This window comes from Crotalus tigris, unplaced genomic scaffold (assembly GCF_016545835.1).
Source record: "Crotalus tigris isolate CLP2741 ecotype Arizona unplaced genomic scaffold, ASM1654583v1 scf7180000018553.2237530, whole genome shotgun sequence".
Lineage (NCBI taxonomy): Eukaryota > Metazoa > Chordata > Lepidosauria > Squamata > Viperidae > Crotalus > Crotalus tigris.
In genome coordinates, this window is record NW_024097074.1 from 1,870,374 (window position 1) to 1,896,360 (window position 25,987).

At 44.5% G+C, this 25,987-nt stretch overlaps 1 protein-coding gene across 1 annotated transcript; it reads left to right on the forward strand.

Moving 5' to 3' along the window:
- The first annotated feature begins 1,800 nt into the window (after window positions 1–1,800).
- ABCD2 (ATP binding cassette subfamily D member 2) lies at window positions 1,801–23,184 on the forward strand. Its single transcript, XM_039354501.1, has 10 exons — window positions 1,801–2,931; window positions 4,378–4,558; window positions 5,296–5,417; window positions 7,280–7,448; window positions 10,765–10,859; window positions 14,015–14,160; window positions 18,448–18,593; window positions 18,820–18,904; window positions 20,902–21,027; window positions 22,841–23,184. The coding sequence occupies exons 1-10, from the start codon at window positions 1,933–1,935 to the stop codon at window positions 23,049–23,051; spliced, it is 2,280 nt and encodes a 759-aa protein (XP_039210435.1). The 5' UTR covers window positions 1,801–1,932; the 3' UTR covers window positions 23,052–23,184.
- The last annotated feature ends 2,803 nt before the right edge of the window (window positions 23,185–25,987 follow it).

The window sequence follows — 25,987 nt, forward strand, 5'->3', positions numbered from 1 at the left end:
TGTTGCTTTTGACCACTACACAAAACTGACTCGCCTTGCATCTGTACTGCAGTATATTTTTATTTTTTCATACGGAGATAAAGTAACTTAATATGTGTCATACAGAGATAAAGTAGCTTAATATGTGCAATAGAATAATGCAAGGTAATATATCCAACCGATCATTCCGCTGTGTCAAAGATGCTATCTGATCTGATTTGATACTGATCTAGTTCGAGATTTCAGAATCTCGTTATAGAAGCACAAATTTGTAACTATAAATAAACAAACAGAACAGACAACTGCTCTCTATTGTTACCAGCCGAAAGCAAATCCATATTTAGAACATAGATCTTTCATTCCTTAATTGCTTAGAGGAAAAAAACAAACCCTCAGTCACAAATAAAAGCACCAAACGATCCACACTCAACCCAATTAAAATGAAAAACTCTCTGATTTTACTGTTGATAATCTGGTTTCTTAAGGGTTGTTGTTTTTTTTCCATATCAAATCTGAGTCAAAACGAGCAGGACTCAAAATTAAATGGAACCCTTATTGCAGTATATACATTATTACTCAGCATTTATATATATATATATTTACGGCAAAAATAAAAAGCACACTTCTCCTCCCTCAACGCTTCTCTTGTTTCTGAATCCTGATCTGGATAATCTCTTGTAGCTCCTAATCTCTGGCGGAAATAAGCAGCTCAGGGGTTCAGGAACCCATTTTATGATCAGCAAGATGGAAATTCTTATGAAAGAAAAAAAGAAAGAGAATGGTGGTCCTGCTGATTTATCAGCTTTAGAAGTGTCTCAGGGTCAAAAAAGTGAGGCGATGACCCCCTTCTGTTTAATAATACACATTTTATCATGTTTAGTCTTTCTGTAGGTCTGTATTTTCGTTTTATTGTACTCATAAGCCACTGAGCCACCAGGAGTCTATTGATTTGAGGAGATAAAAAAAAAATCTGATGAAAAATAAGTAATCGTGAACAAGTAATGCACCTAGCTAAATACAATTGCCTGTAACATAAACCAGAATAAAAATAATAGGACTATATTTTTTTGTTAAGAATAACCAGATCAGGGGTAGGCAACCTTGGCTCTTTTATGACTCCTGGACGTCAACTCCCAGAATTCCTGAGCCAGCATGCTTTCAGATGGTGGCCTTCAACTCCCAGAATTCCCCAGCCATCATACTTCCACTCGGTAGCCTTCAACTCCCAGAATTCCCCAGCCATCATACTTCCACTCGGTGGCCTTCAACTCCCAGAATTCCCCAGCCATCATACTTCCACTCGGTGGCCTTCAACTCCCAGAATTCCCCAGCCATCATACTTCCACTCGGTGGCCTTCAACTCCCAGAATTCCCCAGCCATCATACTTCCACTCGGTGGCCTTCAACCCCCAGAATTCCCCAGCCATCATACTTCCACTCGGTGGCCTTCAACTCCCAGTATTCCCCAGCCGTCATACTTCCACTCGGTGGCCTTCAACTCCCAGAATTCCCCAGCCACCCGTCTTCACGTAGCCAAGGCTGGGAAACTGCTGCAAAGCAAGCAGGCAGACCAGCGGGGTGCATTCCCACGCCCAGCCTTCCCCTGCACGGATCCATTTCCTCCCCCGGGTGTGTGTGTGTGTGGGGGGGGTCTTCGGGAAGGACCACCACCTTGGAAACGGCCATCCCGCAACTCCGTGCCCCCCTCCTCGGAGGAGCATCCCCGGCGCGCCAGCTCTTCCAGGCCCGACCCGCAGCTTCTGCTCGTGGGGAAGCGGCCACCTTGCCGGTGCGGGCGCGGCCAATGAACGGCGGAGGAGGTGGAGCCTGCGGCGACTGCACCCAAGCGGGATCGGGCAGCGGAGGTCCCGTTGCATCTGCCTTCTTCCTCCCCGCACGCATACACGCATACACGCTCACCCGACCCGCATCTGCGGGTCTCCGGACGGGACGATGACCTCCACCTTGCAAAGCGTCCCCGGGCGAGCGCCGCGCTGGAGCCGGGCGAGCGCGGCGAAGAGGGCAGCCGCCTTGCTGGCGGCGGCGTACGGGCTGAAAATCCTCTGGCCGCTGGTTTGCAAGCGGCTGCGGCGGGCAGGGGGGGCGCAGAGGGCTGAGCCCCGCCTGGCATGGGATGCAGCTGCGACAGAAGAAGAGGAGGAGGAGGAGAAGGAGGCGGCGGCGGGCTCGGGCTCGGGGTCATTGTCGTTGCATCGCTCCGGGCCGGCTGCCGGCCGAGCGTCGCCGGCAGCCAATGCGGAATTCCTCCGGCAGCTGCTGGCGCTGCGCAAGATCTTCTTCCCGCGGCTGGTGAGCCCCGAGAGCGGCTGGCTGTGCTTGCACTCGGTGGCGCTGGTCTCCCGCACCTTCCTCTCCATCTACGTGGCCGGCCTGGACGGGCAGATCGTGAAGAGCATCGTGGAGAAGCGACCGCGCAGCTTCGGCTGCAAGTTGCTCAAGTGGCTGCTGGTGGCCATCCCGGCCACTTTCGTCAACAGCGCCATCCGCTACCTGGAGTGCAAGCTGGCCTTGGCCTGCCGTACCCGCCTGGTGGATCACGCCTACCAGACCTACTTCGACCACCAGACCTACTACAAGGTGACCAACATGGACGGCAGGCTGGCCAACCCGGACCAGTCGCTCACCGAGGACATCATGATGTTCTCCCAGTCCGTGGCTCACCTCTACTCCAACTTGACCAAGCCCATCCTGGACGTAGCACTCACCTCCTACACGCTCATCCGGACGGCCCAGGCCAGGGGTGCCAGCCCTGTGGGACCCACGCTGCTGGCTGGCCTGGTGGTCTACTCCACGGCTAAAGTGCTGAGAGCCTGTTCACCCAAATTTGGCAAGCTGGTGGCCGAGGAGGCCCACCGGAAGGGCTACCTGCGCTATCTCCACTCGCGGATCATTGCCAACGGGGAAGAGATTGCCTTTTACAGAGGGCACAAGGTAAGAGGACGGAAGAGAGATGGATGGAGAGAAAGAGAGGGATCTAAGGTGGATTTGTTGCTGCTCCTGTAATTCTTGCTCAATCTTTCCCAGGAACATCTGCTCAGGGCAAAAAAAACCCCACTGAATTAATGGCGTAGCCAAGATCTAAAGCAGGGGTCTTCCAACTTGGCCCTTTGATGACTTGTGGACTTCAACTCCTAGAATTCCTCAGCCCACGTGCCTGGCTGAGGAATTCTGGGAGTTGAAGTCCACAAGTCATCAAAGGGCCAAGTTTGAAGACCCCTGATCTAAAGCAATGCTATCAAACCTGGCAACTTTTCAGAAGTGTGGACTTCAACTCCCAGAATTCCCCAGCCAGGCACGCTGGCTGAGGGATTCTGGGAGTTGAAGTCCACAAGTCATCAAAGGGCCAAGTTTGAAGACTCCCTGCTTGTGGACTTCAACTCCCAGAATTCCTCAGCCAGGCATGCTGGTTCAGGGGTTCTGGGAGTTGAAGTCCACACATCTGAAAAGTTGCCAAGTTAGTTTGAGAAACACTGCCAAATTGGGTCTTTTCTCTGTGCTTGATTAACAAGATTATTATTGTTTTTTATTCCTAGCAGAGCTCTCTGGAAGGGGGCAAGAGAAGGTAGCCGTAGGTTAGAATTCCTTAGGTAACTCTCTAATTTGTATTACAGTATTTTTTTCCTTGGCAGAAATTAAATTTACTCACAGGGTGAATTTCTGTTCTGTTAGCAGTGATGGCTATAAAGCAGGTCTGTGGACTTCGAAGAATGTCCAGTAATCTGCTATCCTTCTGTGGGAACCTGTGTTTATTCTTCCTCCACTTTTCTCTGTAATTTGCACATTAATCTTGCAATGTGGACATTTAGTTCACACAGAGGCTCTTTAAGTATTCTCCCATCCAATTGGATCAAGCTTGTTGCAATCCTGTATCTTTTTACTTCAGGATAACATTAGGTAGTCCTCGACTTACGACCTCAATTGAGCCCGAAGTTTTTGTTGCTAAGCGAGACGGTTGCTAAATGAATTTTGCCTCATTTTACGACCCTTTTTGCCACAGCTGTGAAGTGAATCACTGCCTTAGTGACACAGCTGTGAAGTGAATCTGGCTTCCTCATTGACTTTGCTTGTTGGAAGATTGGAAAAAGGGATTGTGTGATCTCGGGACACTGCAACCGTCATAAATCTGAGTCAGTTCCCAAGCGCCTGAATTTTTGATCCCATGACCACTGCAACGGTCCTAAGTGTGAAAAACAATCCTAAGTCCCTTTTTTTCAATGCCGTTGTAACTTTGAATGGTCCCTGTTGTAAGCTGAGAATTACCTGTAGGGGCGTGTCTGATCCATTTTTATGGGATATCCTTACAGATCACATTCTTGTAGCAACCGCATTTTTTCAAATAAATAAATAAATAAATAAATAAATAATAAAAATTCACAGGTTGAAATGCACCAAGTTCAGAAAAGTTACCAAGCTCTGGAAGAGCAGATGAACATCATTTTGTCCAAGCGTTTGTGGTACATCATGCTTGAGCAGTTCCTGATGAAATACGTCTGGAGTAGCAGTGGCTTGATTATGGTGGCGGTCCCTATTATCACCGCAAAAGGATTTGCTGATGGTGGTAAGATTGCTTTCCTCTGGATTTTGGTGAAAAGGCATAGAAGAGCGACATCTTCTGTGTGATAACAGTGTGATGATGCAGGGCATGGCACAGGGCCATTGCAGTCAGCTGGCATTTCAAACTGCCCTTTAATTGCTCCAAATTTTCCCCAAATGCTCCCACGTTTCTGGCAAGCCCCAGAACCGCACACACCTTCAGCCTTCTGGCTGCAAGTAATTTCATATATAGTTAGATTAGAAGAGTAATTTACTCAAGGCCATGTAGAGAGCAAGGAATGAAACCTACATCCCAAATCTAAGGAGTCTATGGAAACACAAGCTTGCCTGAGCAGTTTCAGAAGAGAAGCCAAAACACAACCCCAGGTCTTTGAACTCCCAAATCAAGTTTGTCAGCCAGTCCAATGGTCAGAGTTTCAGGGTTTCCAAGCAGAAACCACAAGATCAGCAACAGCACACAAAACTGCAAGGAATCAGCATTCCTGACAAATGCCTCTACCCGCTACGTCTCCTTAAGTCTCGGTCTCCAGGTGTGCCTCGTAGAGAGGGGCGGGACTCTCTCCTCCGGAGTAGTTGAGCCTGTCTGCGTTGTTCCCTACTAGGAATTTCTTGTAACTATAAAAAAAACCCCGAAGAGCTAGAGTCTACTCCCAACCATTCTTTTTTCTTCTAATCGTATTAGAATATTTCCAATAAAATGTTGAAAACATTGCTTCCATTGATTGTTTTTCTCATCGATAGATTTGGACAATGGCCAGAAACAAGCCATGGTGAGCGAACGAACGGAAACCTTTACTACCTCACGAAATTTGTTAGTTTCTGGAGCCGATGCCATTGAACGGATCATATCTTCCTACAAAGAGGTATTCCATTCGCTTAGCCTTGATAACAATGATCTATTGCGGTGTTTCCCAAACTTGACAATTTTAAGGCATGTGGACTTCAACCCCCAGATAGATAGATAGATAGATAGATAGATAGAGATAGATTTTATAGATATATAGATATAGATCAGTGTTTCTCAACCTTGACAATTTTAAGGCATGTGGACTTCAACCCCCAGATAGATAGATAGATCAGTGTTTCTCAACCTTGACAATTTTAAGGCATGTGGACTTCAACTCCCAGCAATGCTGGCTGTGGAATTCTGGGAGTTGAAGTCCACATGCCTTAAAATTGTCAAGTTTGGGAAACACTGCTCTATTGTAAACTTCTGAGGTCAGTTTGCAAAAGGAGAATGTTCACTCTTCATTTGGGATGATCTACCAAAGAAATGGGGCTGTTTTCTGCAGAAACCCAGGGCTGGGCACTCAAGCCAGATAACAAGGTTCACTAATCCCTTACGGTGAGCTTCGTTCAATTGAATTGGGGGGCCACGGAATCAGCATGAAGTGAAGACGGGCGAGCCGGATTGTTCAGATGGAAAAATTTCCATGTTTTTCATTTACGCGGTACATATGGTGTAGTATAGGCAAAATAATAAGAGGCCTGGCAGCGTTTCTCAAACTTTGGGGGAAACTGTGGCGCACCCAGTGACATATTAGGAGAATATAATGACCGCTCAATTAAACCATCTTTTCTTAATTTTCTTTAGCAGCATGAAAATTTACATTTTTACCATTCTCTCTCTCTCTCTCTCTCTCTCTCTCTCTCTCTCTCTCTCTCTCTCTCTCTCTGTGTGTGTGTGTGTGTGTGTGTGTGGTTTTAAAAAACAGATGCTTAAAACTTCCATTTGCCTTGTAAAACTGCTGAATCTCCCACCTGAAAAAAAGACCCTGGCCCTGCCTTATTTAGGAGTTTGGTCCTTGATATGCCATGCTAAGCCAGTTAGGCAGGTCCTGTTCTGCTCTGCTCCACTCTACTCCACTCCACTTACTCTACTCTACTCTACTCTACTCTACTCTACTCTACTCTACTCCACTCCACTCCACTCCACTCCACTCCACTCCACTCTGTTTTCTATTCCATTCCCTATTCCATTCCGTTCCATGGAAGCTCACTAGATGACCTTTGGCCAATCACTGTCTATCAACTCAACCTACCTCACAGGGTTATTGTGGTGAGAGATGGGAGCAATATGCATGCCATCTTGTGCTTCTGAACAACAGTCAGGATGTAGAATGAATGAATGAATTTATTAATTAATTTCATCAGGTCCTCTGGCTCAGAAATTCATTTGTTGCCACCATTTCAAGGAATCATACGATTGAAGTGCTGAAGATTATTCATTTGCAAGCAGAATTTGTTACCATCTGAGACACGCAATCAGTTCTGATAGACGGGGAGTTTTTAGGATACAATTAGATCCAAAAATGTTCTTCTACATTTCCAATCATTTCTTGCTCTCCCTATAGCCAATTAAACTCCACATTTCTTAGTAAAGTCAGATTTTAACTGCTCCATTTCTGCAGCAGAAGAAAGTATAATTTCAAATTAATATTCTGCCCCAGAACCTGTCAGAATTTTAAAAAGGCTTACTGATTCAGCCATCAAACCACTGGAAACTTCATACCTTACTTTAGTTTAAATCTTGAGTTTTGTGGATCTTCTATTGTGAAGAGAAAAATGTCTGATGATGAATTCATAGATTTTGTTCTTCATCAAAAGCCAGATTACAAAATGCAAATTCACCCCTTTGCAATAATAAACAAAGCATTTATTTTGGTACTTAGTCCATATAACTTATCATTATGGCTTTAACTTGTGATTGTGTGTTGTTTTGTAGATTGCAGAATTAGCCGGCTACACTGCCCGTGTTTACAATATGTTTTCAGTTTTCGATGAAGTAAAAAGGGGCATTTACAAAATGTCAAACCTTACTCCAGAACGGGAAAACAGCAACAAGAAAAGGAATAAAGCCAAACAATGCATTAATGGCCCTTTAGAAATCAAAGGTAATCCATACATTTCTGTTTCTTGATTTATTTATTTTTAATATTTCACATCTGGGTACAATTTAACATGGAAACGGTGAGACGGTTTATATCTGTTCTTAAGTATCTGTGTTTCTCACTAGCTTTGTGCTGCTTTTATAACCAGGCATTTATTAAAGGATAATCTATACGTTCTCTGTCACTGGCAGTGGATCCAACAGAGAACAGTTAATCACTTCTAGCCAGTAAAATTGGCAAAATTAACAGGCAAAGTTCTTTAGCCCAAAATAGGATCTGAGCCAAAAAAGTAGATTAGTATTTCTTTATTTATACATTAACAAGGGGAGGCCCACCCAGATACAAGTGAGGACCCCTTAAAAGGGTAAAGAATATACAGTTATACACAATTCCAACATACTTTGTATGTTGGAATGTGTCCTTTCATTGGTTGGCATCATTTGCTGACATGGATATTATGTGAAAATTCATGAACATGACATGCAATGTAATATTCTTAGCGTGATCTTGTTAATACCTAATTGCACATTCATTGGGCATGGTTTTACATTATAAGGAGGCATAATGAGTAAAGAGCCACTGAATGGACTTTAATGCCGCATTAAAGTTCTGAACACAGATAATGTGGCTCATTTCAGCGTGTGTGTGTGAGAGAGAGAGCAACTGCTGATATTGTACAACATCAAACAATATCATTAGAATAAATGAATGAAGTAACGAATGAATAAATGCATGAATAAATGAAAGGTTAAAACATATGAAGAATGGTTGCAGGAATTGGGTGTGTCTAGTTCAGGGGTAGGCAACCATGAGTCAGCATGGCTTAGCTTGGAAACCTCTCCCTTTTCCCTCAGCATGGTTGGCTGAGGAATTCTGGGAGTTGAAGTCCACGAGTCATAAAAGAGCCAAGGTTGCCTACCCCTGCCCTAGGCCGCTTTATGACTCGTGGACTTCAACTCCCAGAATTCCTCAGCCAGTGTGTCTGGCTGAGGAATTCTGGGAGGAGTCTTCAAACTTGGCCCTTTTATGACTCGTGGACTTCAACTCTCAGAATTCCTCAGCCAGCCACGCTGAGGGGAAAGGGAGAGGTTTCTAAGCTGAGCCATGCTGGCTCAGGAATTCTGGGAATTGAAGTCCACGAGTCATGAAAGGGCCAAGTTTGAAGACCCCTGCTCTAATACAATCCTTGACCTTTGGTGGTATGAAGATGAAGTCAAGAAACTCTTTCAAATGAAAAGTCAAAAGGCTGTTTGGGTGATTCAAATAAACGTCCGTGCAGACTTTCCCTTATCCAGTGGCTATATTGAAGTACAGCTACCCTCCATTTTAATGCACGCTGACCTCTTAAAAGCATAACGATCGATGGCAAAGAGCAATCTGCAGGATTGCTTAGTGCAGAGGTATTTTCAGGACAGGAAGGAGGGAAGAGGAGGCAGAATGATATGACAAAATAAAAATAAAACCATTGTGCCCTTGTGATGCAGATTCAACCCCCTTTTTACATGCCTTGTTATATATCACATGCACAACCCAACATTTCTATCCTTAAGCAAGGAGGCAGTTGTTTAGCAAGGAGTTGGGCCCCATGTGCATGGGAGTAAGCTATGCATGCCTGGCTGGGGAATTGTGGGAGTTGAAATCCACATGTCTTAAGTTGGCCAAGATTGGAAACACTGCCCTCCTTGGGCTTGGAAATCATTCCATATCTATATCTATATCTATATATCTATATCTATATATGTATATCTATATATGTATATCTATATATGTAGGTCTTTGGTTATTTGGGTTTTCTCCCGCGTAAAATTGGAAGTGTCTTGGCGACGTTTTGACAAAGTCCCATTTGTCATCTTCAGGCTGGTGTTTTCAGCTTCGTGCTTCGAGGAGCAATGTGTGGTCTTAGCTCCTCAAAGCACGAAGCTGAAAACACCAGCCTGAAGATGACGAATGGGACTTCGTCGAAACGTCGCCAAGACACTTCCAATTTTACGTGGGAGAAAACCCGAATAACCAAAGACCTACATACAAATACCCGCGAAAACCTCAGAAAACAAATATCTATATATATCTATATATCTGTATCTATGTATCTATATCTATATATCTATATCTATATCTATCTATATCTATATATCTATATATCTCTATCTTTATATCTATATATAAAGATTATATCTATATATAATTTGTATATTTATATATATCTATTTATCTATCTATATCATCTATCTATCTATCTATCTATCTATCTATCTATCTATCTATCTATCTATCTATCTATCTATCTATCTCTCTACCTTTATCATTTATCTGTCTGCCTATCTATGTCTATTATCGTCTGTCTGTCTATCTATCTATCTATCTATCTATCTATCTATCTATCTATACATATCTACACACACACATGCACACACACACACACACTCATTCCATATATATATATATATAATACAGCCTAATCTCTGACGTTTTAAAGAAGCTTGTCTTTTCCCAGCTTTATACCACTGGCTTCTGAAGTCCTGCATGATGCTAGGAAAAGATTTGACTGCTTGAAGAAGTTATAGAAGGGGCTGTGTTTGGACTTGTGTCTAACCTGAAGCAAATTCTTCAAATCAGACTGGGAGTATTGTGTAGACTTACCTAGAACCATTTCCTAAAGCAGTGGTTCTCAACCTTTTTAATGCCGCGACCCCCAACCGGTCGTAAGTCGAGGACTACTCAACCAGTTGTAAGTCAAGGACTACTCAACTGGTGCAGCACCGTTTGCAGAATGGGACTTTTGGCAGGCTCAGCCGGGCAGAGACAGCCTGGACAATTCCTACTGTTTTGAAAGCCAATAGAATTAGACTCTATTCAAGAGAGTCTATTCTATTGGCTTTCAAAAGCCAATAGAATAAAAGGGAGGAGCACAGCTAAGGAAAAGGGGGGGAAAAATGGCGGACTGCGTTGATTGGCGACCCCCGTGAAATGGTCGTTCGACCCCAAATGGGGTCCCTACCCACAGGTTGAGAACCACTGTCCTAAAGTGTTAAATAAATGTTAACACCATATAACAAATTTGTAGTGATTAAGCTTCCTCTGTGATGGACATTGGTGCAAATTCTTAACATAACCGAAGAATTGAGAAACAAAAGTCATCCCATCTAGAATTTTAGGAAGGCCTTTTTGTGAGAAACTCACCCGGTGACGAAAGTCTGTCTGCAAAACAGCCTTTCCCGGAACGATAACTTTCTGTCTGCGCTTGTGTGTCTTCTGCTTGCTCTATTAACGTACTTTGTGCTTTTTGTCTTTCTTTCTTTCTTTTTTTTTTTACTTATAGGAAAAGTAATAGATATTGATCATGGGATTATCTGTGAAAATGTCCCTATAATTACCCCAAATGGAGATGTGGTGGTTTCCAAGCTAAACTTCAAAGTAAGAGGCTATGCGGGAATCTTCTGATTGTTGTCATCCCAATTAGCACAAAACGAGCACAGAGTTCATGTACCTTATGTTAAATACTTGGACAAGCATATGGAAAAATGGGGAGATCAAGCAAGGTAGGCATAGCAGCTCGACGACCAGAGGCAGAAATGTTGAGTTTATCCCATGACAGGTAGTCCTCGACCTCAACTGAGCCCATCATTTCCGTCGCTAAGCGAGGTGGTGGTTAAACAAGCTTTGACCCAAATTTACAACCTTTTTGGGGGGGGCGGGGACAGAGCTTTGATGGAATCGCTTCAGTTGTGAAGTGAATCATGGGGTTGTTAAGTGAATCTGGCTTCCCCCATTTGACTTTGCTTGTTGGACTTTGCCAGCCGGGAAAGTTACAGAAGATAATCACGTGACCCCAGGACACTGCAACCGTCTTAAGTACACGCCAGTTGCCAAGCATCCGAATTTTGATCACCTGACCGTGGGGATGCCGCAACGATCTGAAAATTGGTCCTAAGTCCCATTTTTTTTGGGTGCCGTTGTAACTTTGAACGGTAAGTCTAGGATTGCCTGTATAAGTCTTCCAGGACCTATATACAGTAGTGGCCAAAATTGTGGAAACCTTTTGGGAAAAGTGTATTTTTGAGGTTGGATGGCTAATAACACCACTTGTTTTTGGAGTAGTACCATAAATTTAAGGTATATTCCGGCATATGAGGCGACCCGGCGTATAAGACGACCCCCGACTTTGGCGCCGAGTCGCATGCCTAGAAAGTCATCTTATACGCCGGAAACTACCGTTATTTCCGGCATATAAGACGACTCGGCATATAAGACGACCCCCGACTTTGGCGCCGATTTTAACGCTTGTGAAAGTCGTCTTATACGCCGAAAAGTACGGTATATATCAATGGAAAGATAATTTAATCAAGAATGAAATGCAACAAAGTTTGTTCGATTATCTCTACCGTATTCTATGAAAAGTTATAGCCAAATAAACCAGAAAAAGGAAGCACAACTTGCTCAGGTTGATATCAGATAGCTTTCCTTCATCTGATTGTAGCCAATGAGCGTGAGTGTTTAGAGAGCCAATCGTGCGTCATCTTGCTTTGGCCATGAGCCAATCAGATCACAGGAGGATCCAGTGATCGATGTCGCGTATTGAAGCCGAGAGGAGGACATTTGTCAGTGTGTTATGTGATCACTATCAAGTTGGTTGGGGTTTTTTGGTGCTCTTTCCTTTAGGGAGCTTGTAAAACGTAATAAAATTAAAGGAATAGTGCAAAGAGTTGACTGGTCGCCCAGAAAGCGATGTAAAATAGTATTATGAAGTGAACAAGGCTACAACTATAAAGAAATTAGAAGAAAAATGGGTGGAAACTTAAGCAAAGGTGGCATTTCTACTGTACACTTTTCCCAAAAGGTTTCCACAATTTTGGCCACTACTGTATCTCGTAGTCTCTGTGCTCTGCAAGAACACAAGAAGTAACTATAGTGACAGAACGTGTTTGCAGTCAGTCATTATGAAAACTCCCGTTTGTGTCTATGGGTCTTATTGTATAAATTGAGCTCTCTCCGTCATTCAGCTGGCAATCACCAGATGCAAGCTGGGACACGGGCCCACATCTTATCTCCCTCAGTGTCCCAAAGTATATATAATATTAAAATAATGCCTGCAGCAATACATAGACTTGCTTAACGTCAACCTCCTTTCCTTAGTTGTAAAATCGGCTCTCGTCAGATGGGTGTCTCGACTTACGACCGCCATGACTTACATTGGAAATTCTGTGCTCCGTTACAGTTGTAAATCAAGGACTACCTACATTGTGGAATATAACAATTCTGAATTCATTTTTTTAAAACTGTGCCGTTGAAGCTAGGAACTGCTGCTACAATCGTTAAGAAGTATCCAGAACTGAGATTTGTCATCAATCATGGCCTGTGAATATGTCGGGATGTATTTTTCCCTGCCTTCAGAGAGAGACCGATGCTCCTGTTTTTAAAAATAAATTGGCTTGATGGTGACTAAAATAGGAAGCAATAATAAGATGCAAATTGTAATGCACAGTACTGCCTTTCAGTTTATGTTTCAATGGGCAAGAATAGCAATTTTAGGTCGATATTTATATATCAGTTGATAACCGTAACTGATGTGTAAGTAGAATTGGGTACCATTAGGGATGAAGATAAATTCACTGTTAACATATCTTGTGAAAGATACTTTTGGAAATAATTTGTTGCTTTGGTACACTTCAGTTGTGCTTGAATTTCTTATGCGAGCTAAGGATCCAGGCTGGGAACAGGGACACAAAGCTAACCAAATCTTAGGGTGAATCTTAAAGTCATTGAATCAGCATGTTCGGGGGTGAGGGGGGGGGACCTTTGGATGGTGCCAGTCATCTTGATAAAAAAAAGAATCCTGGTTATGCAGTGGTTAGGATGCAGTATTGAGGGCTAACTCTGCATTCCTACAGCCAGGAGTTCGATTCTGACCAGCTCAAGGTTGACTTGGCCTTCCCTCCTTCCGAGGTTGGTAAAATGAGGACCCAGATTGTTGGGGGCCATATGCTGACTCTGTAAACCGCTTAGAGTGGGCTGTAAAGCACGGTGAAGTGGTACATAAGTCTAAGTGCGATTGCTATTGCTATCTCTGCCACGGTGGCACAGTGGTTAGAATGCAGTATTGCAGGCTGACTCTGCATTCCTACAGCCAGGAGTTCTATCCTGACCAGCTCAAGGTTGACTCGGTCTTCCAGCCTTGCGAGGTCGATAAAATGAGGACCCAGATTGTTGAGGGCAACACGCTGACACTGTAAACCGCTTAGAGAGGGCTGTAAAGCACTGTGAAGCGGTATATCGGTGCTATTGTTATCTCTGCAGTAGTGGCGCAGTGGTTAGAATGCAGTATTGCAGGCGGACTCTGCCCACTGCCAGGAGTTCGATCCTGACCGGCTCTACGTTGACTTGGCCTTCCATCTTTCCAAGATTGGTAAAATGAGGACCCAGATTGTTGGGGGCACTGTAAACCGCCCAAAGAGCGGTCTGTAAAAGCCCTAATGGAACGGTACATAAATCTAAGTGCTATTGCTATAAAAAGCCAGGTGAAAAATAAGCACTCTTCCCAAAGTGACTGTGCCTCTCACTCCACTTTGCAGGTTGAGGAAGGCATGCATCTCCTAATTGCCGGTCCCAATGGTTGTGGGAAGAGCTCGCTTTTCAGGATTCTAAGTGGCTTGTGGCCCGTCTACGAAGGGGTTCTTTACAAACCACCTCCTCAGCATATGTTCTACATTCCACAAAGGTTTGGAATTTTCGTTTCTTACCAAATTGGTTCATAATAAAGGGGGGGTCTACGGGCGCTAAACTGTATGATGAACAGTTGAGGGATGGGGATGGGTATGTCTAGCCTACCAAAGAGAAGGACTAGGAGTGATAGGATAGCAGTCTTCCAGTACTTAAGGCAGTGGTTCTCCACCTGTGGGTCGGGACCCCATTTGGGGTCGAACGACCATTTCACGGGGGTCGCCAAACAACGTAGTCCGCCATTTTTTCCCCCTTTTCCTTAGCTGTGCTACTCCCTTTTATTCTATTGGCTTTTGAAAGCCAATAGAATAGACTCTCTTGAATAGAGTCTAATTCTATTGGCTTTCAAAAGCCAATAGGAATTGTCCAGGCTGTCTCTGCCCTTCTGAGCCCGCCAAAAGTCCCATTCTGCAAACGGTGCTGGACCAGTTGAGTAGTCCTCGACTTATGACCGGTTGAGTAGTCCTCGGCTTACGACCGGTTGGGGGGTCGCGGCATTAAAAAGGTTGAGAACCACTGACTTAAGGGAAAGAGAAAAGAGGGTTGAGCTATTCTCCAAAGCACTTGAGGACAGGACAAGAAGTAACGGGTGGAGTATCACCCAAGAAAGATCCAACCTAGAATTAAGAGAAATTTCCTGATGGTGAGAACAATTAATCAGCGGTGTGGCTTCAGAAGTTATAGGTACTCCATCACTGGAGGTTTTCAAGAAGAGACTGGACAGTCATTTGTCCAGAATGGTGTAGGGTCTCCTGCTTCAGCAGGGGGTTGGACTAGACTAGAAGACCTGCAAGACCAAGCCAATGAATATATCTTCTATGTCTTGCTCAGAGTAGCCCCCAAAAGTAACACCTCAAAGGGAAGAATACGTCCTACACGGAAAGTTTATGAAGATCACCTTGGATTCTTAGATCGGTTGAAAAGTCTCTGCATTTTCCCCAGTGTAAGGAATCCTACAATGTGCAGTGTGGGGGGTCGGGAGGAGAGGGGGTTGGATTTGATGACCTCTGGGATCCCTTCCTATGATTTTGTGAATAACTGCATGTCCTCAATGTACTGAATTTTGGGATGGCAGAGTCATTGATTGAGATGGGTGGCTATAGAAATGGAATGGATGAATGAATGAATGAACGAACAAACAAACAAAGGAATGAATGAATGTTGGTGATACCTCACCTTGTGCCAGCAAATGACCTCACCCATGAAATCTCTTCAACATTCAAGAGGAGGGGAGAGGACCTTAAGGCCTGAGGCACCCCACCAGAGGGCCTAGCTCAGGGGTAGGCAACCTTGGCTCTTTTATGACTCATGGACTTCAACTCCCAGAATTCCTGAGCCAGCCTGGCTCAGCTTGGAAACCTCTCCCTTTCCCCTCAGCGTGGCTGGCTGAGGAATTCTGGGAGTTGAAGTCCACGAATCATAAAAGAACCAAGGTTCCCCACCCCTGCCCTATATCAGGGGTCCTCAACCTTGTCAGCTTTCTGACTCGTGGACTTCAACGCCCAGAATTCCTGAGCCTGCATGGCTCAGCTTGGAAACCTCTCCCTTTCCCCTCAGCGTGGCTGGCTCAGGAATTCTGGGAGTTGAAGTCCACAAGTCATAAAAGAGGCAAGGTTGCCTACCCATGGCCTAGCTAGACCTCTCCAGCCCCCCCCCCCCCCCAAACACCACTTGGACTGGCCACGGTACCTTCCCACACCGAAGACTTTTACACTTTTTGCACTTCTGTAATGGAACAATAGCTGGTCACTTTTTTCCCTTTCCTGTGTCAGCAGGATGACTTCTAATTATCACCTGCTATGTATGAAAAAAATACGCTAAGCTCTGTGCTGGATGAGCTGTGCTAAGGAGTATAAGCTAATTAAACTCAGTTATAGTAACTGAGCTCTTTGAAATATTTAACAGACCCTGTTGGATGCTGGACAGAGAGGCTGACTGACAGTTATTTGAGGCACAGATCAATTACTCCTCCCTTAAAGAATTGTGCAAGAAATAGCAACTGGCCTGGCATACTCGTGAGCTAATTTCAGTGGAGAAAGTCGCACATTACTGAAAAATCAAGAACCCTTAGTAGTGGTTGAGCAGGTTTTGTGGGCGTGTAATATGATTTATGGATCTGAGGATTAAAAATATATGGACTACTAGGGTTTGAAAGGATTTATATACCTCTAAAAGAGAGACAGAGGATTATAAGATGGTGGAGAAAGCAGGAAGACGTGTATTTTACAACTCCTTTTTTTTTTGCTTGCTTATTTCTTAATTTTTTCCCCTCCTTTTCTTTAGATTTGACTCTCGCTGCATGTAAAATTCTAAATAAACATTAATAATAATAATAATAATAATAATAATAATAATAATAATAATAATAGTAGTGATAGGCTCCTTGGGTGCAATCCCAAAACAACTGGAGCACCACTTGAACACCATTGGCATTGACAAATTTGCTATTAGTCAATTGCAAAAGGCGGCCTTATTAGGAACTGCTTCCATCCTGTAATACCATCAAACATCCACATCTGCCTATCCCAGGTCCTGGGTAAGGACTCGATAGGTAGACAAAATGCCAAATCCAGTCTGAACATCTGGCTGACTGTGTGATGATCCATAATAATAATAATAATGGTGGGAAATAGAACTTGGATAGTAGATTATACCAAAGATGTGTTCCACCTCTATGGAATAATGGCTATAAATCATTTTGATACATATAAATTAGTAATTCCCATTTTTTTCGGCTGCCCGTATTTGCGTTTATCAGAATGTAGGTCAGGATTGAGGCTTTAATCCTCCCTGTAAGAACATTAACAGTGAATTCCAGTGTTTTTATGCCAGCCGGCTTTTGCCATAAATGTGACGTTGAAGTCCACGAGTCATAAAAGAGCCAAAGTTGCCCACCCCTGGCCTACTGTTAATCTGGGTGTGAATCTCTGCTCATCCGGATATTGATTGCTGGCAAGGAGATGTATGTAAACCTCAACTTACAACAAGTTCATTTAGTGATGTTTCAAAGTTACAACGGCACTGCCAAAGTGACTCAGGACCCTTTTCCACACTTGCGACCGTTGCAGCATCTCCATGGTCATGTGACCAAAATTCAGACGCTTGGCAACTGACTTGTACTTTTGACAGTTGCAGTGTCCCTGGGGTCACGTGATCACATTTTGCGACCTTCTGACAAGCAAAGTCGACGAAGTCAGAGTCACTGTTACCGACTCAACAACTGCCGTGACTCATTTAGCAACTGTGGCAAGCCAGGTTGTGAAATGGGGAAAAAAAAAATCCACTCAGCAACTGTCTCGCTTAGCAACAGAAATCTTGGGCTCAGTTGCGGTCGTAAGCCGAGGACTTACCTGTATTCTCTTCCCTGGTGGATGATTTTTCTCCATTTTTCAAGGAGACAGTTTTTCAACGATTTAACAAAGAGTGTTACTGCAAAGATGCAGTTGAAGCCCGGTAGTTTTTCATGTGCACAGTAAAACAAGAAGCAAAATTTAAATTGTGGCTGGAAGTTTTTTATTCCGCCCACCCTTCTTTCCCACAGATACCCCCTGATTGTCAGAATGGAATCAGGAATGTAAAACATTACTGTTGATTAGGCCAATGAGAGGCAACATTTTAGAATTCTTGTTATCCAGTTAGATTGATCGACCAGTTTAACGTATTGCTAATAAAGCAAACCAACTAACCAGCCAACGAAACACATCCAAAACACATCCCCATTTCTACATTCAGCTCATAATTCCAGGCAAAAAAGGTATCCAGATGATCAGACTTGGGAATAACTAGGAATGTTTATTAAAAAAAAAAAAAAGAGGCTGTCTGAATTTGGAAAAAGAACCGCTTTCAAATAGTCCACGAAAATTCCCGCATTTGTATCAGCTTGGTATGGAAGACAATAAAAATACATACTTATTTTTACTCAGTGTTCAGACTTCTTTGCTGCCCCATCTTGCGTAGGTATAGTGCCAACTTGATACTGGATTTTCTGTTTTGTGTGAATTTTCCTTCCAAGGAATTAGATAAATTCTTCTTTATGGAAAGCATTCTTCTTAAGCCAGATTTATTCCCGCTAATAAACTCTAATCATTTCTTCTGTAAACAATGCATTGTTTTTTTCCAGCAAGTTGAGGAAACAATCATCCTCAGATAATTACAGTCTTTAGAAACGTGGCATTTAAAGCATTATGTGCTGCTCGGAGAACAGCAGCCTTGAAATAGCAGGGTTGAGATGCGATCTCCCAGGCAAGGAGAGGGCAAAATCCAATTCTCTTTTTATTTCTTTCAGGCCTTACATGTCCCTGGGAACGCTACGGGATCAAGTCATCTATCCTGATTCAGTGGATGACATGCATGAGAAAGGATACCAAGACCTGGACCTAGAATTTATCCTACAGATAGTTCATCTGAATCATATTATTCAGAGAGAGGGAGGTATGCATTCCCCCCCCCCCGGGAAAATATGGCGTATCGTTAGGAAGTTGGGATTGCCAAGGCCAACAAAACCAGTTTCAGCAAAGATCTCCCCATAGCCTGAGCCACTTTTACAGTGTTCGCGGAACTCTTCTTTTGAGCTGATGAAGGTTGCCTTACAAAGGATGAAAAGAGTTTGTAAAATACACAGGAAGCCCCTTTGTGACTTTTATGTGTCTTCCCGAAGGTTGGAACACTGTGATCGATTGGAAAGACGTCCTGTCTGGAGGAGAGAAGCAGAGAATGGGGATGGCTCGGATGTTTTATCACAGGTAAGTCTTGCTGTTATTCCTCACTAGCTGGTGGACCTGGCAGCTGAGTCTGAGGAATCAGAGGAGGAGGAGGAAGGGCCTGGAGTGACATCAGAGTCAGAGGAAGGCTCTGAGGAGCTCCAAGACTTACAGTCGGACGAGGAGCCTGGCCCCTCTACTCGCACTCAGGCTGAGACACAGCTGTGCTGGGAGCCTGAGTTGGACAGTGATGAAGAACAGCTGGGACAAATCCCAGATGCACAAATGCGCAGGCAAGAGAAGCAAGCAGGACGGGAATGCAATGGGGTAGTTCCAAAGGCAAAGGAGAAGGCATTAGGAAGCCACGCCTTGGCTGAATTATAAAAGGGAAGGTATGGGGGATGCTGGAGCTGTTCGTGTTGAGGATCTAGTTTCTGTGGACTGCGTTTGTTTGCCTTGAACATTGACTCAGGTCTGTGAGAATAAAAGGGGTTGTTTTTTTCTTGCGGTTCCTGCTGTTTCTTGGAAGAGGGGTTTCTCCTTGAGAGCATAACAAGGACTCACGTAGGCTGGGACAGAACAAATCTTAATATTTTTGATTTCAGTGGGGATAGAACAGTTATGAGTTAGTATATCGCAGTGATGGCGAACCTTTTAGAGACTGAGTGCCCAAACTGCAACCCAAAACCCACTTGTGCATCTTTGAGTGCCGGGTGGGTGTGGCTCACTGGGTGGGCGTGGCCCATTGGGTGGGCATGGCTGCGGTGGTAACGGCAGACTGGGTGGGACTAAAAAGTTCAATCAATTCCAACTTTGCAAGATCTTTTTTTTCCCACGAGAAGTTGCAATTGACTGATTGAACCTTTTTTTTTTTTGCACACGGCGGCGGAGGCCTAAAGCGAAAAGGTTTTATAAAACCCAGCTGAAGGTCTAGGACTGGGGCGATGGCGCGCGTGCCCACAGAGAGGGCTCTGAGTGCCGCCTCTGGCACCCATGCCATGGGTTCGCCACCACTGGTATATCGCCACTGATTGGCTGGACTTCAACTCCCAGAATCCTCCGGGTGGCTATGCTGCCCGGAGGATTCTGGGAGTTGAAGTCCAGCCATCTTCAAGTTGCCAAGGTTGAGAAACCCTGATTTATAAGCACCTGATACTATAAATGCAAGCAAAGAGTTAGCAACAGCGGGATCCAGCAAAGCAAAAAGAACGAGACCTATTGAGTCACCTCTTCGTGTGGTTTTCGGTCAGAGAGATTCTGAAAAAGGAAAAAAAAAAACCGCACGGGCGGCAACTGGGTGTCCTCCAGAAGCTACGGATTCTATCCAATGTGTCTGGCATGACACAATTTATCCTGTGCAACTTTCCAAGGACAGTAGGAGGCTTCCAGCGGTCTCTGTGAAAAGCCCTCAGTCAGCTGAAAGGAGGTGAGATGAAAAGAGGAGATTTCAGCTGTATCTTCCTACGGAGATCTGCAAGAAATGGAAAAAATAATCATTTTTAATGAGAAACGGGTGGGTTGGAAATGGTGTGAGTGAAAAACGAGCAGTGGTGTCGATAAACAGCAAACATAAATATTAGTGGCCTTTCTTTGAGTGGAGATGAAACAGGGACACCCATCTGGTTGCTTTGAAGTGGAGAAATTGTCCATCTTGGCATCAGGAGAAATGTTGTTAAGTGAGACATTTGTTAAGTGACTTTTTCCCCGTTTTACGACCTTTCTTGACACTGTTGTTAAGTGAATCTGACTTCCGCATTGATCTGGCTGGTCCGACGGTCACAAAAGGGGATCACACAGCCCCGGGACGCTGCGACCATCATAACTATGAGCTAATTGCCAAGCGTCTGAATTTAGATCACGTGGCCACAGTGAGGCGGCAACAGTCATAAGCGTGAAAAACAATCATAAATCACTCTTTGAATGGCGGTTGTAACTTCAGACGGTCACTAAAAGAATGATCGTAAGCCCAGAAGTACCTGTACAGTATTCAGGGGAACAGCAGAAAGAAAAAGAATAATCGTGTTTGTCTTCTTTGCAAGGCCGAAATACGCGTTGCTAGATGAATGTACCAGCGCCGTCAGCGTTGACGTGGAAGGAAAAATTTTCCAGGCTGCAAAAAGTGCCGGCATATCCCTGCTTTCAATAACTCACAGGCTGTCTCTTTGGTGAGTCACTATAAGAGGAATATACACTTCCCTCTTCCCCGTCTTTCTGTGGGGCATCACATAATGTGACTTGAAGCCTCTACTGCAGACATGTCAAACACAAGGCCCCGGGGCCGGATGCGGCCCACAAAGTGGTTTCATGCGGCCCGCGAAGCCATCCTGGAAACAGTGAGGGAACGGCCCCCACTGGTCCAGGCCGGCCGGGGGAGCCAATGTACAATTTTGTGGTGGCCCTCTATGCTGAAACGCATTCAGTCTTAGCTCCACAAGGCCGTCTGGAAACAGCGAGGAACCAGCCCCTGCCACGTCGGCCCCATCCCCTGGGTGCGTGCTGGGGAGGTGTCCCCCTTTGTGAGGAATGAAGAAATGCACCATCGCCTGGAAGTGGCCAGCAAATCGCCCTCGTCTACTTCACATATCCGGCTTGATGGGCTCCGGGGGAGGGGTTTCGGCAGGCAGTGGGGCGCTCTCCTCACAGCGCCGAGAGGCTGAGCCGGGTGTCACGAATCCCAAAAGAAACGTGAGGCCGCCCAGCTCCCAGCCTGCCCAGTTTCAGCAGGCAGCGGGGCGCTCTCCTCGCAGCACCAAGAGCTGAGCCGGGTGGCGCGAATCTGATGAGAAGTGCAATGCTGCCTAGCCCCCAGCCTGCCCCGTTTCAGCAGGCAGCAAGGTGCAAAGTTGGCTAGCTTCGTACCGCCCGGTTCAACCTCTCGGTGCTGTGAGGAGAGCGCCCTGCTGTCTGCCAAAACCACGCCCACCCAGTAGGCCACACCCACTCCACCCACACCCACCCAGTAGGCCACACCCACCCTGGCCACACACCCCCAGCCCCCCCCAAGGGCAAACGCAATGCTGATGCGGCCTTCAATGAAATTGAGTTTGATACCCCTGCTCTACTGCTTAAATAAATAGTAAGTACAGAGTTCTTACACCTTGTCATTTGGAAAGGGTTTCCCGGTCAAGACCTCCAGCTTTAATCAGCGGGAACGACTTGTTTCCAGAAGTTGAGGGGGCTTCTTCTTCTTCTCTCCATTTAAGAAGAGACTGGACAGCCCACTTCTCTGGAATGGGCTAGGCTAGGGGTCTCCTGCTTGAGCAGGGGGTTGGACTAGAAGACCTCCAAGGTCCCTTCCAGCTCCGTTCCGACTGATTGACCGATCGATTGAATTTCAGTGGAGATTTTTAAGAAGAAATTGGACAGTCACTTGTCTGAAATGGTATAGGGCAGGGGTGGGGAACCTTGGCTCTTTTATGACTTGTCGACTTCAGTTCCCAGAATTCCTGAGCCATGATATAGGGTCTCCTTCGTGTGTGTGTGTGTGTGTGTGTGTGTGTGTGTGTGGTTTGTCTAGAAGACCTCCAAGGTCCCTTCCAGGTCTATTCTGATTGATTGATTGAATTTCAGTGGAGATTTTTAAGAAGAAACTGTCTGAAATGGTATAGGGCAGAGGTAGGCAACCTTGGCTCTTTTATGACTCGTGGACTTCAACTCCCAAAATTCCTGAGCCAGCCATGCTGTCTCAGGAATTCTGGGAGTTGAAGTCCACGAGTCATAAAAGAGCCAAGGTTGCCTACCCCTGGTATAGGGTCTCCTGCTTGAGCAGGGGGCTGGACTAGAAGACCTCCAAGGTCCCTTCCAACTCTTGTTATTCTGTATTCTGTATCTTCCCCCCCCCCGCGAAAGTTGGAGGAAGAGAGTAGAAAACTGGCTATAAAGAACTATACGGCCCAGTTGTGAGTATATATTAACGCGGGGGTCCCGTCGCTCGATTTTATAGTGAGTTTTTTTCCCCACCCCCTTTTTATTTTGCAGGAAGTACCACACGCACTTGCTCCAGTTTGACGGAGAAGGAGGCTGGCGTTTCGAACAGTTGGACGCCGCTATCCGCTTAACTCTGAGTGAGGAGAAGCAGAGACTTGAATCGCAACTGGCGGGGATGCCAAAAATGCAGCAAAGACTGAATGAACTTTGCAAAACCCTAGGGGAAGATTCTGTGTTTAAAACAGTGGATCAAGGAGAATAAACCCTTTAGGATTCTCCCCCTGCCCACAATTTTTTTTAAAGTATATATATGTATATGTTTTCTGAGGTTTTTGCGGGTGTTTGTATGTAGGTTTTTGGTTATTCGGGTTTTCTCCCGCGTAAAATTGGAAGTGTCTTGGCGACGTTTTGACGAAGTCCCATTCGTCATCTTCAGGCTGGTGTTTTCGGCTTCGTGCTTCTAGATGACGAATGGGACTTCGTTGAAATGTTGCCAAGACACTTCCAATTTTACGCGGGAGAAAACCCGAATAACCAAAGACCTACATACAAACACCCGCGAAAACCTCAGAAAACAAATATATATACACACACAACCTGCACTTTGTATTCTAAGATGCTATGAGTTACCTACAGGACTAATTTACATTTACAAGGTGGATTGCCCGGGTTTTAATGGCCTTTGAATGTGTTGGGCTTCACCTCTCGTAATCTGGTGCTATTGGGGGGATTCTGGGAGTTGAAATCCAACAGAATTGGCTAGAACAGTGATAGCGAACCTTTTAGAGATTGAGTGCCGAAAAACTTGCTCCGCCCCCACTCCACCCCCTGCCATGCCTCTGCTCCGCCCCCACCCCATCCCCCACCCTGCCTGCCTGTAAGGCCACTCACCGCCTCCAGGGCCCGCCGCAGATCGCCCAGGCAGCCCAGTAGCGCCATGGCGGCCACGCCCTCTGCCCGCACCCCATAGCATCAGCTGTGCGGGATGGGGCGTGAGGGCAGAGTCTTGTCTACGCTGCCTGGCTGCCATGTCTTTGGCTGCTCTGCTCCGTGTGGGCCACGCTTGGGGCCGACTCTCCTCCAGGAGGGCTGCTGTTGAGGGGGTCGTGGGGGGAGGCGAAGCTGGGGCAACGGTATGTGTGCCCACAGAAAGGGCTCCGAGTGCCGCCTCCGGCACGTGTGCCACAGATTCGCCACCACTGGGCTAGAAACTAGATGCTTCAGAAAAGGTGTCGTGTTGGGAAAGGAAGTACTACTGTAATGAATCTCAGTTTGTTGGTTTGCTGGGTGTGAAAACTGGGGTCTGGAAGCAGTGTGAAAAGCCCAATTTCGTAAAGGTGTTTTTTTGGACTTTTTTTTTTTTTTGTATTTCCTCGAAGACGTTCCTTTGAGATTTCATGGCAAAACGAAGAAAGTCCGCTTGCCTTTTTGAAAAGAAAGAAAAAAAGACTCCTTTGAGACAAGCTGGATGACTGGGAATTTCCACAGATGAAAATCCCAATGAAAAATCATACGTCCTTAACTTACGACAGTTTGTTTAGTGATCGAAGGTACGATGTCATTGAAAGAAGCGACTTAGGACTGTTTTTCACGTTTAACGACCGTTGCAGCATCCATGGTCGCGTGATCAAAATTCAGAAGCTAATACCTATCCTTATTTTACCCTAATTCCTTATTTCCTTCCCCTCCCTTTTACCTTTCTCTTTACCATACCTGTATTCTTCCTGTTTTTCCTTACCTATATAAATTTAATAAAATTTTGTTAAAAAAAAAATTCAGAAGCTTAGCAACTGACATGTACTTATGACGGTTGCTGTGTCCCAGGGTCATGTGATCCCCTTTTGCGACCTTTTGACATGTAAAGTCAATGGGGAAGCCGGATTCGCTTAACAGCCCTGTCACTAACTTAACAAATGCAGTGATTCATTTAACAACGGTGGCAAGGAAGAGCGGGGCAATAACTGTCTTGCTTGGTAATGGCAATTTTGGACTTTGATACTTTAAATTGGCACTGTATTATCGTATCTTGTTTTATTCCATGTCTGTAGAGGTTGATCTATGAGTCTGTTCCTTGCACTAAAGCTTTGTGGTGTTTGAAACATTGTTAATCCAAACAAAAACATCCTTGCCTGATCAAGCCAGGATTTAGAAAACAGTTAAGCCAGCTTGCAAATTTCATCTAAATAATCATAGATCCTATTGTAAGTTGAGCTTAAGGAGAACAGAATTTTGCCAATTTTGACAAGCTGAAAGACAGAACATTCATTAGTTGCAAACTTATTGTTTTTTTTTAATTAAACATATTTTCCTCCTGATCATCTGATGTTATTCAGGTTGTTACATGTACATGTTCTGAGACTTTTGAAAGTTGCTTTAAAGTATCATTCTATGTTACCGTTTAACATTGTCATTAAAATTAGTAAGAAATATATCTCATCCTAATCAAGCGATCAAATGGATTCAACAGGAGATGTAAGAGTTATCCCTAATTTGATGAAATGTGTGGAAGAATTGGAGTGCACGCCTTGATTAGCTTTACAAAATTAAATCAACCAATGTGACTTCACAATTAATAATTATATTTGTCTATAAAGGTTTAATTGTATCCACAAACTTGATTTAATATGCTCTTGACAAAGTGGCATGTTTGGAAGCAATAAATTTTGCATGCTATATTAAGGTTATAATTCTGCATTAAATAAATTAAATTATTTTACTTTGTCAAAGTTTCTTAGTTATTGGAAAAAACACAACATTAAAACATTTTGACAATGCTTGCTGGCATGACAATTGAAAGTTGTTGGCATATAAACTTGAAGCACATTGGATGCTTTCACTATTTGTTAAAATGAAGATAAGTAGCAGTGATACAAGTTATGGCCAGAGACAATCTTTAGTCAAAGAAAAACAATATATTTTTCTGAATAGTTCTTTTAGGTAACATCATCAGTGTTAGAGTTGCCTGTTGTTGCTTTCACATTGGCTCCCAACTATTCTAATTTATTCCATTCCACTATTCTATTCTATTCTAGTCTATTCTAGTCTAGTCTAGTCTAGGTCTAGTCCATTCCATTCCAATATTCTATTCTTTTCTGTTCTGTTCTATTCTACTCTACTCTACTCTGCATTCCATTCCATTCTATTCCATATTTTCTATTGTATTCTATTCTATTCCAAGGGTTTTCAAACTCGGCCCTT